Source organism: Pipra filicauda, unplaced genomic scaffold (genome assembly GCF_003945595.2).
Source record: "Pipra filicauda isolate LSUMZ 115617 unplaced genomic scaffold, ASM394559v2 scaffold174_size2080704_pilon, whole genome shotgun sequence".
Taxonomy (NCBI): domain Eukaryota; kingdom Metazoa; phylum Chordata; class Aves; order Passeriformes; family Pipridae; genus Pipra; species Pipra filicauda.
The window spans coordinates 684,535-703,736 of NW_024104262.1; the positions used below are offsets into that span (position 1 = coordinate 684,535).

The following is a 19,202-nucleotide window of genomic DNA, read 5'->3' on the forward strand; positions in this document are numbered from 1 at the left end:
CTGTCCCATTATGCTTAAAGGAAAGAATCTTTCATACTGTGGCATTTCCTGTAATTGAGGAGGTTACAGAATAGAATTGTTTGTATGCTGGCATAGACTATTTGCTTATATTTATGAAAAAATGGTCAAGTTACTAGGGACTGGAAAGCTCAGCAATCCTAGAAGCAGCTAAAAAGTTGGAAAGTGTTAAATAATAGCAACCCTTGGAGAGGAATAATTCTTAGTATGCAGCTCTATCATCCAAGACCTTTCAAAGAGTACTGAATGAGAAATGCAGAAATCTGTTTTTTTCTAAAATTTAAAATACAGACTGAATCTGTGACATTAAGGGTTTCTTACTTGTTTCTGAGCCTTGAAATGCCAGTGTTCTATCAACTGTTATGGCTCACCTCTAGGCTCCTTTCCACTGGCACAGAAAACAATATCCTGTGCTAGGTGTTTCTGTTTGAGAAGAGTCCTAAAAAACAGCAGAAGGGGCTCACCCCAGCACACAAATAAGATGTTTCAAAATCACAAATGCTTGCTCGTCATGGCATAAGGAGGCCAGTGTTTGCCATCATGCACCCACACAAGGAGTAAGGGCTGCTCACAACTCAGTTACTTTGAGCTTAACCCACCATATTTGTTTCTTTCTCAGCAGAAGACCTACAGCTCTATCACTCTACCAAAGTCCCCACTTAACTATCCTAGCAGAAAAAACTATATTTCATGATCTTTCTCATTTGGCAGCAACCCAACAGCCCTCATGGAAACAGCATGGATTCGCACAGAAGAGATTCAGCCATAGCTGAATGGTGCCACTACTCCATCCACTTGTTTCTGAAAAGGTAGAAGTGTTCATAAATTATAAGGAGGGGCTGGTGGAAGCCAGCTTCATGAAAGCAGGTTCCAATGTTTATTTTGCTGCAGCAAATCCTTGTCCAATACAGACAGCAAAGTGTTATCTCCTTTTCTATCTATCTATCTGTATACACACAGACACATCACTCATCACTGCAGTTACAGAGGGCTCTCCAGAAGCAGGAGTGGTCTTACACGATGACAAATAAGGTTGAGAACAGGGAACTGCACTACAGCCCAGAGGTCATAAAATCCTTTCAGGCTGGCTTCAGTGCACAGAAAAGGTGGAGTGTTCCCAGAAAAGCAGTCCTTCCTTACCTCCACAATATCTTGCCCTTTTCTCTTGTTATAAAGTACAACGAAATTGGAGAAGCTGCACAAATACGCATTAATTAAAATTCAGGCTTACTACCTTATCAGTATCTCTTTATTCTGTCACTGTACAAACCAAAATCCTTAATGAATAAAAGATTTCCTGACGGTGTACTCAACAAGCATTTTCCTGCTAAGAGCTGCCCCTTAATTGTAATCTTTATCACAAGAAGCATTCTAAAGAGCTAACCAAATCCTCAGATTTCCTAGAAGGATCTGAGCACATAAGACCCTATTAAGCTATCATGTCGGTCAGCCAAGCGCAGTGGCATTGCAGACATTATATAAGAGCACTGTCACATAACAAACCCCATATTTAGTCACGACAACAACAAATTTCTTTTCTACTGTTACGTTTCCAATACCTATTTTTCATGTGCAATATTTGAAACCCAAGAGCATGACTGATGTTTAAATCCTCTTAAGTGGATGTGGCAAATTATCCTGTCCCTCAACTGGAAACAGGTCACTCTAAACTGCGGCTGTGTCAGAAGAGATTACAATTTTACTCCAGCTGAGCTTCCACATTTGAAAAAACCATTGCAAAAAAATTATACTCTCACAAATGAAAGGTAATTTCTGAAGACAAACTCCTAACGGTGCCATGAACCTGGCAAAGCTGGCAGCAAGAATCCAAAAAAGACAATGCTAAAAGCTAGCCCCTTAATGAACAACTGATCCATGTTTATTAGTTCTCAACAAAGCCTATCTAGGACCATACAACAGTACTGATCACCCCAGCACTTAAGCTTTTCCACAAAATAAGACAAAGATAAAACTGATTAATTGATTAAATCTGGAGTCACAGCCTGTCTGTCATCAGCTCCATATATTCCAGGCATAGGTAAACCCAGAGAGCTGCTGTCAGCCTGTATCATGGTGATGCTTCTCCATCCAGTGGGCATCACTCACAAAAGTGAAGTGCTGCCAAGAAGCTAGAGGCACTTTCTGGCCCTGCTCTTTTCACCCCAGTCATGCCAGAATGCAGGCATCAGGGCTCTTCTGGGAAAACACAGTGAAGGTAACACAGCAATGTTTGAAGCATTTTAGGGCTTACACACGGGCCTTTATTTGACCTAAGTAATAAGTTTAGCCTCAGTCTTTCCCCAGATATTATATTAGTCAGTTCCCCGTTGCCTGTGTGAGTTTTTCTGTGCTGAAAATATGAAAGGAAAAATACATTTTAGTAGCAAGAAAATGTGATTATAAACCAGCTCAAATTGGCAGGGAACTTTAGGAGGGAAAGTAACTGAATAAATTTCAAGTTGTCTTTGTTTCCTTCAAGTATAATTTTGGTTTACATTAAATATTTGCAGGTAGATAATATTTTAAAATAAAGTATCATTAAGATTACTATTTGAGCGTACATAGTGGGTGTCAAGTGCACAGCTATAAACATAAACTAAAATCCCACTAATCTTTGTGCTATATCACATTGTGTTATACTAGGGTAGTTTTTCAGTGTTAGCTGGTTGATAACATTGATGCTTTGGGCATCTTTAAAGCACTCAAAAAAAAAAATCTTGGAAAGTATTTTTTTAATAGTAACTAGCACTGTAAATAGAGTTCTAATCTGTAAGCATTTGCACATACTGGTATACCAGCTAGAAAACTGTAAAGTAGTCTGTACTTTAAAAGTATATAGTAGTTAACATGGTCTAACCAAATGAAATCTAAATCTTCTCAGCTTTGACACCTAAGACTGTAGAGGGAAAGAAGTTCCCCATGAACAACACTTTCCAGACTCTTGATCATTACCATTAGCAAATCCTGCAAAAAACATCATCTGCAGGAGGCTTAAAACTGAAACAAAACCGACATGAATTGAAACCTTTTCCATGTCTCAATTCATAAGCTCAGACACACAAAAGGAATAAGCATAAGATGTTTGCAAAATCATGATTGCAAAAGCGAAAACATGCTTTTGCATACAAGTTTCATTATAGGTATTCCTTCACATTTGACTAATCTACAAATAATACTGTCTAACAAAGTGGTTGCTCCATCTTTATTACTGGAATTCTTAATTTGTTTACTGTCTATCACAGAATAACTCTCGGATCCAGAATCAGGACCTTACTCTAGGTACTGTCAAACTGTGTACTGAAAGAGGATAGTTCTTCTCCCAGAGAATTTAAAATCTATTAAATCTTGCTTTAGTATTGTTTGGCAGAAGAAAAGAACAAGGCATTACTCATCAAAAAAAAACCCCAAACAAACACCTAATTATTTTAAAAAATAATTAAAAAAGAAAAAATCACTCTACTACCTGGAAATTTTTAAAACTATTATTGGCTTGTACATATGTATAAAAGTACAGCTGTAAATAAAGTTAGAAATCACAATCACCAAGCTGGTAGCCTCCTAAAAACTACATTTTTCAAGAGATATTACTCACAATTTGGCTTAGCAGAAACTGATATGGATTAGGATCTTTGGAAATCAGACAGCAACATCTAATTATGCTTTAGGATCCTATCTTTATGATCCAGATTTGTATTTCCTAAAATTAATTTAGATCTGTTCAAGAAAGCATGATGCAGGAAAACACAACAATACAACCACAGTCCACTGATGCTAAGCAATATTAAATAGTATAGAAAATCAGAAATAGTTCTCCAAAAATGCAAGATATTTTAGTCAATTTTCTAAATTTAAGGTGCCTCTCTCTGTTTCCTCACCTTTCAAAACTTCAAAGGGCTTCTAAAAGACTACAATGATAAAATTCTTATGCTTTTAAAAACTGGCTTTGTCTTGCTAGTACCTAATTTCAGAAGCTAGAAATTTAAGAAAAGACCAAGTGTAGGATTCATAACAACCTAATGACAATTGACAATACATCTAAATACTGTGTCCTTCTGAAATCACATTTATTTACAAACTATGCCTATGGGTGCATCATGGATGTATCGATCAGTTACTTCATGCGCAATGCCTGCAGGCACTTGGAAATCTGCTTATCAGAAGGATGGCTGGGAAATGAGACATCATCTGGATATTACAGTCATACTGGTGTAACTTGGGCAGCCAAGCATGGCTAGCTTCCTACAGAATAGACCTGTGGCACATTTTCTAAGTCTTCTGGGTAACACTTAATCCAATATGATGCAAGGGCTCATCTAGAGATCGCACATAGCACCCCGTGACTACTGCTTCAAGCAATTTTAAGCAGGGAGAAGAAGGATCTTCTTATGTATCTACGTCATTCCACTTTCAGTCATCCGAAGCTGTCAGCTGGCACCTCATAGACAACTGCTAACTGAGCATGAGGGGCAACCAGACAAAATAAATACCAGTGGACTGGGATGTGCTAATGCAAGTCCTATGCAAGCATTACGATGGTAAAGGGATTCCAAACAGATGCAACCAACAGTTCAGACTGCCAACTCACTGCATAAAGAGGGACTAAAGGTAAGACTTACTCCCTGGCCTAATTCAAGCATTCAGGATACTAATATTGGTTCCACCCAGGATTTTTTTCCTTTACTATGGCAGCCTTTCCACAATGTGCAAAAGCTCTTACCTGGTGCAGGGCTCAATTCTTACGGACCCCTTACGTCTCACGTGTTCCCATAAATAAGGAAAACTAGCACTGGTGAAAATGCTGTTATATGCAAAATAAAGAGAAAGTAAAGGATGCCGGGGGTTGGGGGGGGGGGGAGGGAGGGAGGGGGAAACAACACACAACCACCACCAATCAATCAATCTTTTGGGTTGGTTTGTAGAGAAACCCAGAGAAAAGAAGAGATAAACACAGTGAGAAACCATGTTCTGTACCAACGACACTTCCTTTCCTGCTTTTTTCTTCTGACTTTACAGGACCTACATTTCAGATAGAGAACAGCGTAGTCTTGGATACTCATTGCTGTACTAAAGACTGTCCTCAGCCTTGAGCAAAGTTTTTCTACTTCAGTTTCTCCGTAACCTAAAATAGTATAATTTACTAGTATGCTTCACTGAGATGTCACAGTTTGCAGTTATATTACAATAGGAGTTATTGTATAAATGCTGGATATGTTGTAGTAATCCAAAGTAAAATGATTCTTTAGAACAACCTGATATACACCTGAAATTAAAATCCTTCTGCACTAAATTTTCTCAAACTATTATATGGGCTTGCTCTTTTATATTCAAAATTGTTCACTTTATAGTTAGTGGCACGGACTTACTTTTTAAAAGTTTCTTAACAAACAAAACAGAACAAACACTGAAAGGTGACACAAATTTCTATACAAATTCCTATACAAGACTTCCCCAAAAAGAATGACAAAGCTTACTAATTCAAACAAATACAAACAGAACATAGTATCAAATGTAGCATGTCTGTGTCTACTTACACATGCAAAGCAATTGTCAAATTTTATTTTAAAACTGTTCTTCAGTAAAAATTTGTATATATTAGGCAAAACTTAAAGACACATTGATTTGCAGTTAGTTTTATCTTATCTTAAAAACAGTTTGCCCTTATTGTTCATAAATTACGTATGCATATCTGATCTATTATAGGGATGTAATAAATAAATACTCAAAGAAAGTCGAGCATCTTATGAAAGTGTGGCTATACAGACATCACAAGTCAGGAAACTGACAGGTGTTAAAACTAGTTACCAACAGGTTCTCCAAAACTCTTGACTTTGTAATTTGTGGATACATACACAATACATACCGAGTAACAAAATCTTTCAAGTGGCAATAAAAACTGAAAATGAAGTTCTGAGAATAGCGAAATGTCAGGCAGATAACTTTTAAAAAGAAATTAAATTCATGCTACAAGTCTCTAAAGCCAAGAAAAGCACATGACATTGTGGGCCTAATACTTCACACCTGACATGCAGCAGAGTTGAAGAGGGACTTAAAAACAGCCAATAACAAACAGCAGATACTTGGGTAAGGGCAGCCAGAGCAAGACTATAATTTTAGGAAGGCATAAGCTGAGTCAAAACAACTATTTTCTGAATTAAAAAAAAATTACTAATTGCAACCAAAATTATTAGAAGGTGGTAAAATATCTATCAGCTGCTTTTGAAGACATAAGAGATGGAAGACTCTTCAAATTAAAGCTTCTTTCCTATTTCTAATTGTATATGTAGCTGGCCAAATATTCAGACGATGACAAATATAAAAATAAACTCTGAAGCAAGACAGCAGAGTTATTAATTAGTCTGTAAAAATTAACTCCAGAAATCTAAGTACATATTCTTTGCAAACTAAAATTAAGGAAGAAAGTGCATTTATGAATAGGGAACATGGAAACTCGATCTCAAATTGCAAAACAAATTCACATACAGACCACAGCAGATCCCAGCACACAGTTCCCAGATAATGTGCATCCTCAGCTTCCAGGATGGGAAGAAAGTGTGCACTCTGTCTCAGAAACACACCTCGAGAGGTAGGTGTCTATTGTGATGGCACCTCGGTTCCGAGCATGTTCTTTCATAACAAATAGCGTTATGAGAGCTGTCAGTATTACTGTTTACAAACAGAATCCAGCATACAGCTCCCTCGGGATCAAGAACTACCTTTATCACCTTTTCATGCTACTTTATACACCACCTCCAGGAAAGATCCCTAGTTCTGTACGGGATGCTGTGAAAAGAAAGAGCAACCGAAGGGATTATCGACAGAAGCTCTAAACAATCTCTTTTTGTTTTTAAGCAGATACACAGAGAAACAGTGTAGCTTTCCAAGATCTGCATCACTTTCGCAACTTGCCCTGAAATTTCAGGAAACGGTGTACAAAACCACAACAGAAGCCGCTCCCGCACCCAAACCCGCGTACGGAGACTGCTCGCCTACGGCAAGTTTCTCCGGCCGGGGCCGCTCCATCCCCCTGGACCCTCCGGCCGCCCTGGCCGCGGCGACCCCCGGCCCTGCGGCCACCCGCGCGAAGGGAGAGCGGGGCGGCGGTGCCGAGCCCACGGGCTCCTACCTTGTTCGAGGCCATTTCGCTGACGGAGTGCCTGGTCTGCAGGGTCTCCAGCTGGTCCAGGCACCAGTCCAGCTCCTCCATGGTCTCGCTAGCCAGTTTTTGATAGGCCTCCTCTGCGAAGAGACAGGGAAAGGCGCGCTCAGTTCGCAAGCGTTTCACAGGGCTACCGGCGAGCTCCAACACGCCCATCCTGCTGCGCTGCACGGTGCCCAGGCATGGGTGCTGCTCCCTCATAGTGCCAGCGCGGGCAGCGGCCGCCGCAGCTCTGCCCCTCCGCAGGGCAGCGCTTCTCTGCGGGCCACCGGGGCGGCGAGCAGCCAAAAACTTCAGTCCGGCCGGGCTGCTCGCTCGCCTCGGCTCTGCCGCCCGCCCCGCAGCCGCGGCCAACCGCGGATCCGCCCCCTCGCGGCCGGTATCGAGCTCGGCGGCACCGCGGCGGCGGCGATGGGACCCGCCGGTGCCCCCTCCACACACATTGCCCTACCCCGCCGTGAGCCGCGCCGAGCCACCCTCCCCGTCTGCTCTCACTTATCCACCGGGGCACCATCAGAAATTAACCAGTTGGTATTTACAGAAGGGCAGGGAGGAGGTAAGAGCACGTGTAAGCGCTACGAACAATGATGAGCCGCCGAAGCACCAGCTGTTTAGAGGAGCGCTCAAATAACTGCAATCGTGTTTGCGCTGACCTGTATGTATCTGTGTGTGGGAGTGCTCAAATGAGTGCAGTCTTGTTTGCTCTAACCTGAAGCCTCTGTAGGGGTGTGTGTGTTTGCATGCACAAAGTACCACATGTTGTCTGTAAGCAAAGAAAGGACTGATGGACAAGTCTTGGAACTGGACCCAGCAATACAGTATGGGAAATGGACCCCATAACATTATGGAAAACCATGGTTTAACCAAAATTATTGAATGTTCCAATGGAACTAATTGTCTTGTGGAAGTTTCAGTTACATACAGGAAGATGTTCCCTTCTTCAATGACTCCCCAACAACAGGAGATCTGTTGGTATGCAAATAATGTCAGAAAAAGAACCCTATATGTAGGGTGCAAGCCTCACCTACAAAGCCTGGCTATTTTTTTTAATGTAGATCTTAGGGGGAGAGTGCTTCTCCACACTGAAGTCGGAGCTGAGTGAGTTTTAGGCCAGGCATGCTGTCTGTCTTGCAAGCTGTGTACCTGAAATATCAAGTTTTGAAACAGCTGGCACGCGTGTTTGAATAAGCTACATGCAAACATGACTCCAAGGTAGAGAAATGTTTATTTGGTGGGCTTGTTATTGCCATCTATAATGTCTCCCTTAACCTATTTCACATCAAATTTACCTTATTTTCAAAATGTCAGACAAATAAAAAAATCAGGCAAACAAGCTAACTAAAACTCTTTTTCAAATAAAACACCCCAGCATGGACTACTGCCTAATAGCTCATTAGTGCATTACTGTTCGACATCTTGGATACTAGATTCATATTTTTTTACATTTTTGAGCACATGCTCAAAAACTTCAGGCTCCTTCATAGTTGTTAAACTCACATATATGTGGCTATTGCACAAACACTCCACAATTTTGAATAATGTCCATTTACCTCTGGAAAAAGTAATGCAAAAGAAATTGTTTGAATTGAGATTAACTGACAGAACCATTTAAAGAAAATTTTGCAGTGTAACCACCTCAGTAAACACATTAACCAACACTCAGCAAAAATCCCCATTAAATTGTAGACACTGTCTTTCAGATGTATATTACTATAAATGCTATCTGATCTTAAGGAATTCTCAGGCAAATAAAGTCAGGATTTTCCAGCCTGTTTATCTGTCAAAAGAGAATTCATGATGTTCTACAACAGACATCACAGCTCGCTACTTCTTGAACACGACTGTTTTACTGATCTCACAGTGTAGATTTCAGCAAGATTGCTACTGAAAATAGAAATAGCTTTGTTTATAACATGTTTGTAAGTGTGCTGGATTAAATGCTTTTGAGGAAGCAGAGATTTTGTTAACATATGCAAAGTTATCTGATGACCTCATACAATGATTGCCTTGAGGATTCAATGGACAATGAAGTGAGGTAAAATGAATTTGTATGATGACACTTTGCTGCTAGCCTGTGGCCTGCCCATCAGCGGTTCTTGAAAATCAAATACTAGGAACCATGTTTTTCTTAACAAGATTATCCCTTCAAATGCTTCAGAGAGTATGCAGGTAACGTTTTTCCAGGAAGTATGAGAACAACAAAATAAACCGAAGGGATGAAATATTTAGGTAAAAGTAATAAAACGCTCAGTTTGTTATGCAATAATATATATCACCAACAGCACCTTACATTCAGGATTCTTTATCTACAACTCACCTTCCCAGTATATCTCAAAGCACTTCAGAAAGCAGAATCCATCACTCACAAGGAAGTCCCATCACCCCATCTCATGACCTCTCATTTCAGGCTGCCACACTTCAAGAGTTTGTGACTGGTGTTGGGACCTGACTGACCACTCAGAGTAAGTAAAATTCTGATGGCCAATGCTAGGCTAAAGACTTGCTGAACTCAGCACCTTCTGACAGTTCTCGGATCTCAGAGCTGTCAAGCCAGTCCTGATATCTTAAATGGAAATAAAAGATTTCCTAAATGATCACAAAGTACTTTCTAAACAAGCACACCTGCAGTTCTGAAGGGCAGAACAACCACAGGAAATCTTTTTTCTGAATGCTACTAAAGCTCTAAATTTGGCCCATGCTATTGTTGATATACAATGTGGTGGAAAATGTAGCGGTTAACAGCTTTTCAAGTATAACACCTCAGTACCACTAAGCTAAGAATAAAAGAATAATTATCAGCTGTGCAGCTTTGAGAGCCTCACAACACTGTTTCTGACTTCTGTGTTACCTCTAAGATATCACCCTGAAATTATTCCCATCCAGGACTGATCTACTAATCAGGTTTTTTGGAATAGACACATAATCAAGTTTCCCCACACAGACCATGAAGTCCTAAAACAGATTAACTTCTGTGGATGAGAGGCATCTTGAAGTTTCAAAAGTTATTTTTATGTCTCATTAGGCTTTAATATGAGGGAGAGAAGTGCAGTTGAACACCAACTGCATTAAGAATTTGCATGTTATTTTGTATATGCTTTTAGAAAAAAGGAAGTGACAGCAAGTGTTCTCTTTTCAATTCACAGATTACAAGCAATTCCACTATGTGTAGCTTTTAGTATGGTACACTGAAAAAAAAAGAAACCAAACCTAATGAATGGCTAGCAGAAAGAAAAAGCTCAGCAATAATCATTTAGCACTGCACAGTTAATTTTTTTTCGGGTGTTCTACTGTATGGTTTTATAAACACTTGATTCTTAGCACAGCTCTAACACACCACCAGAGATAGCTGCACTTGTATTCACGTCATCATTCGGGAACAATTTCTGTTCAAAATTTTCAAAGGGAAAAAATTACTATATGGCAACACTTAAGTAGACTGTCCACTTTACTTAATGGTTCTTCATAATTTTCATGTAGGTTGTTCTACTATACCTGAAGAACAAAAAGCAATACTAGACTTTCCTACTAGTGCTCAATTGTATTTGTACTAACCTTTCTAGTAATATAATGAATTTTAGAACAGAGGAAGGAAAAGGTGAGTACAGATTCTTCATTGTCTGATCAGTTGAAGTCAGCTGAGCGATGCAAAGAGGCTGGAAAGAAGTTGGCTCAGCAAGCACACATCCAAGGGCTTTGACCACTGTGTTGCCTTAAGATAGGAGTGTGTTCAAGGCAAGAAAAGGACACTGCTTAGCAGTGGTGTGATCCAGATAGTCTTGGCATGTGTATTGTTTTTTGGACCTGCAGGCAGCTGGAAGCTCTGAAAACCTCCAGGCTATACTAAATGAGGATGAGCTGAAGATATAACCAGAAAAGGAAGGTCAAAGAAGGTGTATACCCCCTGCTAAACAATGCTGGTTAATTGCTAACAACAGATGGAGAGAAAACTGACGTACTCAACTTTTTTTTCATTAGTAACCTCTCTTTCCACACCTCTTGAGTAGATGGATAGCAGGACGGGGACTAGGAGAGAAAAGTCCCTTCCGCTTTTAGAGAAGATCTGGTTTGTGACCTTAACCTGATGAGATGCCTCCCAGAGTCCTGAGGGAATTGACTGATGTAGCTGTCAAGCGACTCTCCAGGATATTTGAAAAGTCATGGCAGTCAGAAGAAGTCCCAGGTGACTGGAAAAGGGGAAACACTGTACCCATCTTTAAAAAGGGTAGAAGGGGGGACCCAGGGAACTACTGAGCTGTCAGCCTCACCACTGTGCCTGGGAAGATCATGGAATAGATCTTCCGAGAAGCTGTGCTAAGGCACATCGAGGATGCAGGGGTGATTCAAGACAGCCAACATGGCTTCAGCAAGGGAAGTCCTGTCTGACCCATCCAATGGCCCTCTATGATGGAGCAACTACTGGACAAGGAAGGGTCTACAGATGGCATTTATCTGGACTTCTGTAAAGCCTTTGACTGATCCCCCACAACACCTTTCTCTCTAAATTGTATTTGATGGACTTTGATGAGTGGACTTTTAGATGGATAAGAAAGTTGCATCTAGAGGATGCTGGTCAATGGTTCAGTGTCCCAATGGACATCAGTGACAAGTGGTATCCCTCAGGGGTCAATACTGGGACCAGATGAAGGAATCAAGGGCACCCTCAGCAAATTTGCTGATGACCACAAGCTGAGTGGTGCAGTTAACATACCTGAAGGACCAAATTCCATCCAGAAGGACCTAGACAATCTGGAAAGTAGATCCATGTGAATCTCATGAGGTTTAATATGACTAACTGCAAGGTGCTGTACCTGGGATGGGGCAACCCCTAGTGTCAGTACATGCTGGGGGATGAACAGATCAAGAGCAGCCCTGATGAGAAGGACTTGGGAGTGTTGATGGATGAGAGGCTGGATGTGACCCAGCAGTGTGTGTTCACAGCCCAGAAAGCCACTTGTACTTTGGACTGCATCAAAAGGAGCATGACCAGGAAGTCAAGGGAGGTTATTCTGCCTCTCTGCTCTGCTCGGTGAGACCCACTTGGAGTGCTGCATCCAGCTCTGGGGTCCCCAGCACAGGAAGGACATGGAACTGTTGGAGCGACTCCAGAGGAGGGCTGCCAAGATGATTAGAGGAATGGAGCACCTCTCATACAAGAAAAGGCTGAGAGAGTTGTGTTTTTTCAGTCTGGAAAAGAGAAGTGGACCTGGACTGAACCTAATTGCAGCCTTTCTAGTACCTGAAGGGAGCCTACAAGGAAGATGGAGAGAGACTTTTTACCAGAGCATGTAGTGACAGGACAAGGAGGAATGCATTCAAACTAAAAGAAAGTAGGTTTAGATTAGATATTAGAAGTAGGTTCTTTACTGTGAGGGTGGTGAGGCACTGGAACAGGTTGCCCAGAGTTGTGGATACCCCGCCCCTGGAAGTGTTCAAGGCCAGGTTGGATGGGGGGTCTGAGCAGCCTGGTCTAGTGAAAGGTGTCCCTGACCATTTCAGGGGAGTAGGAAATAGATGATCTTCCAACATAAACCATTTTGTGATTCTATGATACTGTGAGACTCAGACCCTGGAAATCTTCCATGAATTTTCTGATCATCTTTTTGCTCTTCAACCTAGTGTAAGTTGAGTTTGGAGCAACAGAATTGCAGGGCCAAGCATTTCAGTTTCTCTTACAACTAACCTATAGCATTTCAAAAAAGTCCTCAGAGTTTCAAATTAAAAACTTTTCTGTAAATGAGGATGTTTGTACTTGGAGCCTTAACTGAGAGCCTAAAATTGAAGCGACTCATATTTTAGTCAATATTGAGACTTTCTATTAAATATAGACATTAACACTTATTCAGCATACAAATAACATGTTTTCTTACCATTTTAAAAAATAATTTTTTTATATTTTACTGAGAAAATCCTATACATTGTGACTTAAAAGGCTATCTTTGTGGAGTGTTCATATGTCTTACTGTTGATAAAATGTAATTATAAAACATTTTTTTTAACATATAAAAATTTGTGGACATCTCTCCACAATCACAAGTAAAACAAAGTACTCTTGAACAGATTTTGGAATGAGCATCTGGGAAAACTACTCAGTTGCAGCAGGCTTCTCAGAAAGTCTTTTTATGGTCCCACTCAGAACACTAATTTTCTTCCATGCCAGGAATCTCTCCAAGTTTTCCCTGTAGTAAAGGAAAATTCTTTGTACCAGTTAGTAGCATTATGCCTAGGCAGACTGTGTCCAAATGACCAGCACATACTGCTTTATACAAGTAAATCTAGCCTTAGGCTACGGAAACTGCCTTGTGTCCTTGAATGGAGTAACCTCCAGGAAATTTTAGGAGTAAAATTAAAAAGTCAAGTTATGCACAACTTGTATAAATACTTGATTATAGTTATATGATAAAAAAGGAGTGCATAAAGAGATGCATGAACAAAACATTCAATAAGAATCTAGGAAAAAAAGTGTTGGGTTTTTTTCCTGAAATATTTTTTATTTCTCCCATGTAACAATATCTCAATGCCCTAAGAGTCTATGTAAAGGGCAAAAGTATGAAGAATATATTCTTACAAAACCAGGTAACAGGAACACTGCAGATATCTAGGAAAAAGTTATCAGGCTCTTGGAACAGGCCCATTACAGTTAGTTGAGAGTAAATAAAACACTTTTGATTCTTATAAACGTAGAAGACCTGTATCATTAGGCTTTCACTATGTATTTCAGTTTCTCTGTGTAGGAAAGGGGATGATAACTTGTGCTAGCTTCCTCTTTTTTTCTGTTAATCATTTTATGTACTTCTTGGAAAAAAGCTTTAGAATGAAGTTACTCATACAGATATAATCCCAAAGTCTAGAAGAATTTCTCTATTAGGGCTTTGCAAGTTCATCCTAACAGTCCTGAGATGCCATAGTAGTAAATCAGACTACCGAAAAGTATCTCTCTTGAAGCCAAGCAGGAAAACCCACATTCAGTAGAGACAGCATATTTAAATAATTCACTGCTTTAATGGTGGAGCACATTAAAATTTTGCAGTGTGAGTGCTTAAATCCACTCTTTGCTGTTATCAAATATCCAACAAGGCCAAATGAATGTTCTTCTGTTACCACACATCCCTAGCCAGTGCTCCCTTCCCCTTTTACCAATTTGGCAAAATACTAATACATTCCTTACTCCACTGCCTGTAAGAATGTGCCAGAAGGACCACTGTCACTCACCTACTGGTGAAAAGAAGTAAGCCCTTCCATCAACCAATCAGCCTTTCTCAACATAAAGAAAAAGAGGGAACCTCTTGATTTTCAAGTAGCACAATGTCCTTTTTATGTATTTTTATTGCTTTCTTTTCATGAACAAACTGCATCTTGAGAAAAGGTCTGTTTCTTTTTTAAATCTCTTTTTCTCCCAACAGTTGTAATTGTGTCAATTCTGTACTCTGAGATGTGTGGACAAGGAGTTTAATAATGCTTTCATTGCTTAAGCTGCTTTCATATCCTATTTCCTGTATCGTACAAAGAATATTTCTTCTAGGTGAGAGTGTGTATTCTTAAGATCAGTTCCCCTTGTAGCTGTAAACCCATTTGTTTCTGAGGAGGATACTGCTGTTGATTCAACATAATGAGAAAAGTGAGAGATTTTCAAAGTAGAACAAAATTAAAGGCAGTGGGCACAAACTAAACCACAGGGCATTCCCTCTGAATATTAGGAAACACTTTTTACTGCAAGGGTGATTGAGCAGTAGCACAGGTTGTTCTGTGAAGTCTCTATGCTCAGAAATCTTCAAAAGCCATCAGGATGTGGTTCTGGACAACCTGCTCTAGATGGCACTGCCTGAACAGGGGGGATTGGACAGTAGCATGAATGAAATTTCCTTCTTTTCTTTTCTGAAACTGTTCTTCGTTTCACACACAATCAGCTGGGTTGTTTTTACATGGCACAGATGGACTACACTTTTGCATTCTTCCCTAAGCTAAGAACAGAGAAAGCCAGTAAAAACATTTATTTTAGCTTCAATATTTATTTATTTCTTAATGCTTTAATGCTCAGATCAAGTGATGTTTTAATTGGCCTTTAGGTTAGCAGCACACTCCTTATCTCTGGACTCTCATGCCCTACCAAAGATACTGGAAAAATGTGAAGTTCTTGTCTGAATGTATACTCTTGATGGATTATTCCCAGTGAGTATGTGATGAATCAGACCCTCACTCTACAAAATGTACAGATCATCTCCTTCATCTCCTGTAAAATTCCTTACTTCTCTCTAACATTGCTAAAGAAGTGAATAATGTTTTTGCCTACAAGTTAGAACACTAAGGAGGTGGATAAACTTTTTTTGGTTTTAGTAAGGTAATTCTTACATAACTTTTAGTATTATCAAAGTATTTTTATAATCTCCTTTGTTTTAGTGTAATTGCTTATATTCAAAACTTTATCGTAGTATGCTCAAGAGACCCATTCAGGATTAGATCTGATTAAATAATAGATGGTACAAATGCATCAAAACTGTGGGTCTTCTCCCCTAATTTTTTAAGCACAATCTCACCTGTTTATTCTGGTTTTAAGATAATAATGCTACCACTGGTTTGATTTTTGGCTTTTGCAGCAGAACATAAATATTCCTTGGAAGTCAGATACACCTCCGTGTTATTGGATTTATGTAATACACAAGAAACAGTTTAAACTGAATGAACTGTGTTAGTCATACAATTTCTTCACACTGGACAATGACTCAGTCATTATTTATGCTGCATTATTTCTGTGTCATATTGCCTCGAGAAATACTAACACTTGAGCTGATCTTCTGTGTATCAGTCACTGTTTCTGTGGCTGTGAAAAGGCCAGGATGCAAGTTTGTTTTGTTGTTTTGGACAAACAACACCCAGCACAACCACGGGACTGCTCAACAGTCTCCTCCACGTGTAGAGTTGAAAACTCAACACCGTGTCAGTCTTTCCCTTACTGCAAATTTCATCTCTTTCACAGTATTCATTAACAGTTCATTTCCCTGAAACCCACAGAAGGATTTTTTTACCACATTTTTTTTTAGAAGCCCCATGCCAAACACTCAGCATTGATTTATGTGGTGCCACACTCATTCATATTAACCGATGACTTGCTCCTAATTTTTAGGTAGAGGAAATAAGGATCAAAAGTACTGTAAGAATAAAAAGATGAGGTACATAACAGTAATGATTACTCCACCTCATTCTGCAGCTTTTTTTCTTTTTTTTTAAGAAGATTGTTTTATATGTACTTTTAGGTCCATATTAGAACTGATAGGAAACTTTTTTCCATTCAGAAAGGTTTTTGAGATTTAAAAAGAAAAAAAATCAGAGCATAAACATATCCTACACTGCAGAAGGGTAGCAACAAACTAATTCAAATTTTTTGGTGTTGCTGGTTGTTATCTTGAAATGCAATAAAAGAAAATCTTACCCTAAAATAACCTGATTATTATGCAGCTCTCCTGGAACAGAGAGGTTTCAAAATTTTATACTAGTTTCCCACATCCTGTGTGAGCATCCTGAATGCTGGTATTTGACCATTTTTGAGGTAGATCTGTTACTTTTTTTTTTCTCCTACTCAAGTTCTTCTGATCTGGATAAATAATAAAAAGAAAGGTTCTCTCCCTCTAGCCCTGCAACTGATCAGCATATCTGTGGTTCAACTCTTTAATTATTTATATAAAGTGCAGCAGGTCCAAGAGAAGATGCTGAGATGGGCACCACAACCGCATTGTTCGAGATTTCTCCTCTTCCTTATTATTGCAAGGATGGGAAATATGTCATGCTCTAAGGGAGCTCAGAATTTTTCCCCAGGCAACACTTCAGCAATACTAGTACAATTCCGCAAAAGTTTTTAGGATTTGAAATTGTTATTTGCTAGTGAAAAATAAAACTAAGATTTCTGAACCTCTGAAGATAATCACCTACATTTGGTAGTCAGCCTGGCACCTAAGCAGAGGCACTTGCTATAGGTTTCATAGTGCTACCTGGGGCTCATTTTTACCAAATTTATCCTGAGAATGATAGAGCTTTGAGAAGCTCACTAGTGATTTCTCATCAGCACTGCAAAAGGAAACTTGACACAGTAAGGAATCAAAAACTTGTTTCTCAAATGTTTGGTTTCCTAACTGCAAGAAAGAGAACTGTGGAAAAAAAATCTGTATTTCACAACTAAATTCATCATTAAAAGCTCATTGTCTTTAATCCTAGAACACTCATCTATGCAAAGATATTATTTCAACACATCCACAAGTTATCTTCCTTTGTTTTTCCTCCTCCCCCCACCTCTGAAAGACAAGATTTGTTAATTATTTTGTGAGGTTATCTTTACCCAGTAAGCTACATGTCCCAATTTCAAAACATCATTTCTGTAAAACTTTCTCATCTCAAAGGAAACACTGGAATATACATAAAAACTGAATTTTCACTATGGGTATCTTCTTTCCTGTGTACACAAATGTGTAGCTGGACCCTATGGCTCTGTCTCAACATTATACACAAGAACTGCACTGTCTGTTCTAGGATACAAAACCAAGCAGAAATCCACAGAACTAAGTGCAAAACCATTACAGTTCTAGAACTCAGGGTATGAGCATGAAGGTAGTAGGAAGATACAGATATTGCACCAAGACAGTAAGCAGCTGTCCAGGCCTGGGAAATCTGGTAAAAGTAATCTGTGAGTTAATCAAAGAGGGTTTAATCAAAGGAAATCTCTTACATTAAATGTTGCCAGGAGAAAAGCACCAGCTTTTTCCTAATTCAGATTTAGTCTACATTTTTTGTTCTGTTTCCCCTTCTACTAATAATCTCTCCAAACAAAAGTATTTTTCCAATAATTACAAATAACTTTCCCATTACCAATTTCGATGGCATTTTATGATTTTCTATATTTACATAGGCGCCTCGCTGCCTGGCAGTGCTGGGGGTTGCACCCTTGAGGGAGAGGAGAGGAGGAACTTCAGAGCACACAGAGGTTTGCCAGTACAATCTGGGGGAGGCGGAGGGGGACGGGCGGGCCATGGGGTCCCCAGACCAGCGGGGAGGCGGGCGGGCCAGTCCTGTTTGGAGGGTCGCGGGTAAGCAGTGCGAGGGAAGATATGTGGTAACACAGTAGGGGGAGGGTAAGGTCAGGGTGGATAGTGGGTTCTTCCAGGGAGTTGAGGAGTTTAGGCTGGGCTGGGACCGTGGGAGGTACCTGAGCCCCGGGTGGATGCAGGGACCAGAACTGTTTGCTTTTGGTTCACCTGCGGTTACTGCCCTGAAACGGTTTGCTTTGGAATTTTAGCATCCTGAAAGGGTGCTCAGGGCAAGGGAATGTCCCTGGGAATATCCCTGGGTCTGACTACAGGTGGCTGGGAGAAAAGTAGGGAGTGAAAGGCTTGCCCTAACCATTTTAATGGGGAAGTAGCTTGTGCGTCCCTATGAGGTTGCGAGCTATGCTGGCGATGGTACATGCCTTAGGCAGGGTCTCCCATACCAGACAGGTCAAAACTGAAGGGTCAGATAAAATGTGTCTGGCAGTCATCCTAGGAGAAGGACAACTCTAATTCCAAACCTGGGCAGATGGAGCTCGCTTAGCCCTGTAAGGCCATCCAAGAGAAGGACACTCTAATTAAACCTACGTCCTATAATCTATATAGTTTTTTTGTTATGAGTTTCATAGTGCACTTTCCATGTCATGGAAAATTTGCTATGACATGATGTTCAGGTCACAGGAAGTTTTACTACAGCTCACTTTCTTTAATTCTTGCTTAGGAAAAAGAGACATTTATAAACAACAGGAAAAAGCCTCAAAAAAGAGGAAGCGCAGCAGACAGCTCTCACGAGTAAGCAATGTCAGTCATTGCTTAACAGGTTCTCACAAACCTACATTTATTACACCTTCACTGTTAATTTTTGTATCTTTAAATATTTTTTCATTAGCATTTCTAAATTTTTTATAGATATTCATATGAATAATGAGGGTTTTCTGTGCTACTCATACCTCTATCATGTGTGATAAACATTTTATGCACCTGAGCACCTCTGTCCTTCC

The 19,202-nt window shown here is 40.0% G+C and overlaps 1 protein-coding gene across 6 annotated transcripts in view; it reads right to left on the reverse strand.

Annotated features, from left to right (window-relative positions):
- The window catches only part of PDE4D (phosphodiesterase 4D), a 389,547-nt gene that overhangs the window by 43,898 nt on the left and 326,447 nt on the right, over positions 1–19,202 (reverse strand). For all 6 annotated transcript variants that reach the window (XM_039379742.1, XM_039379743.1, XM_039379745.1 and 3 more), the window contains one exon: positions 7,142–7,254. In XM_039379742.1, the coding sequence (XP_039235676.1) occupies positions 7,142–7,254 (113 nt within the window). The remainder of the gene's footprint in view (positions 1–7,141; positions 7,255–19,202) is intronic.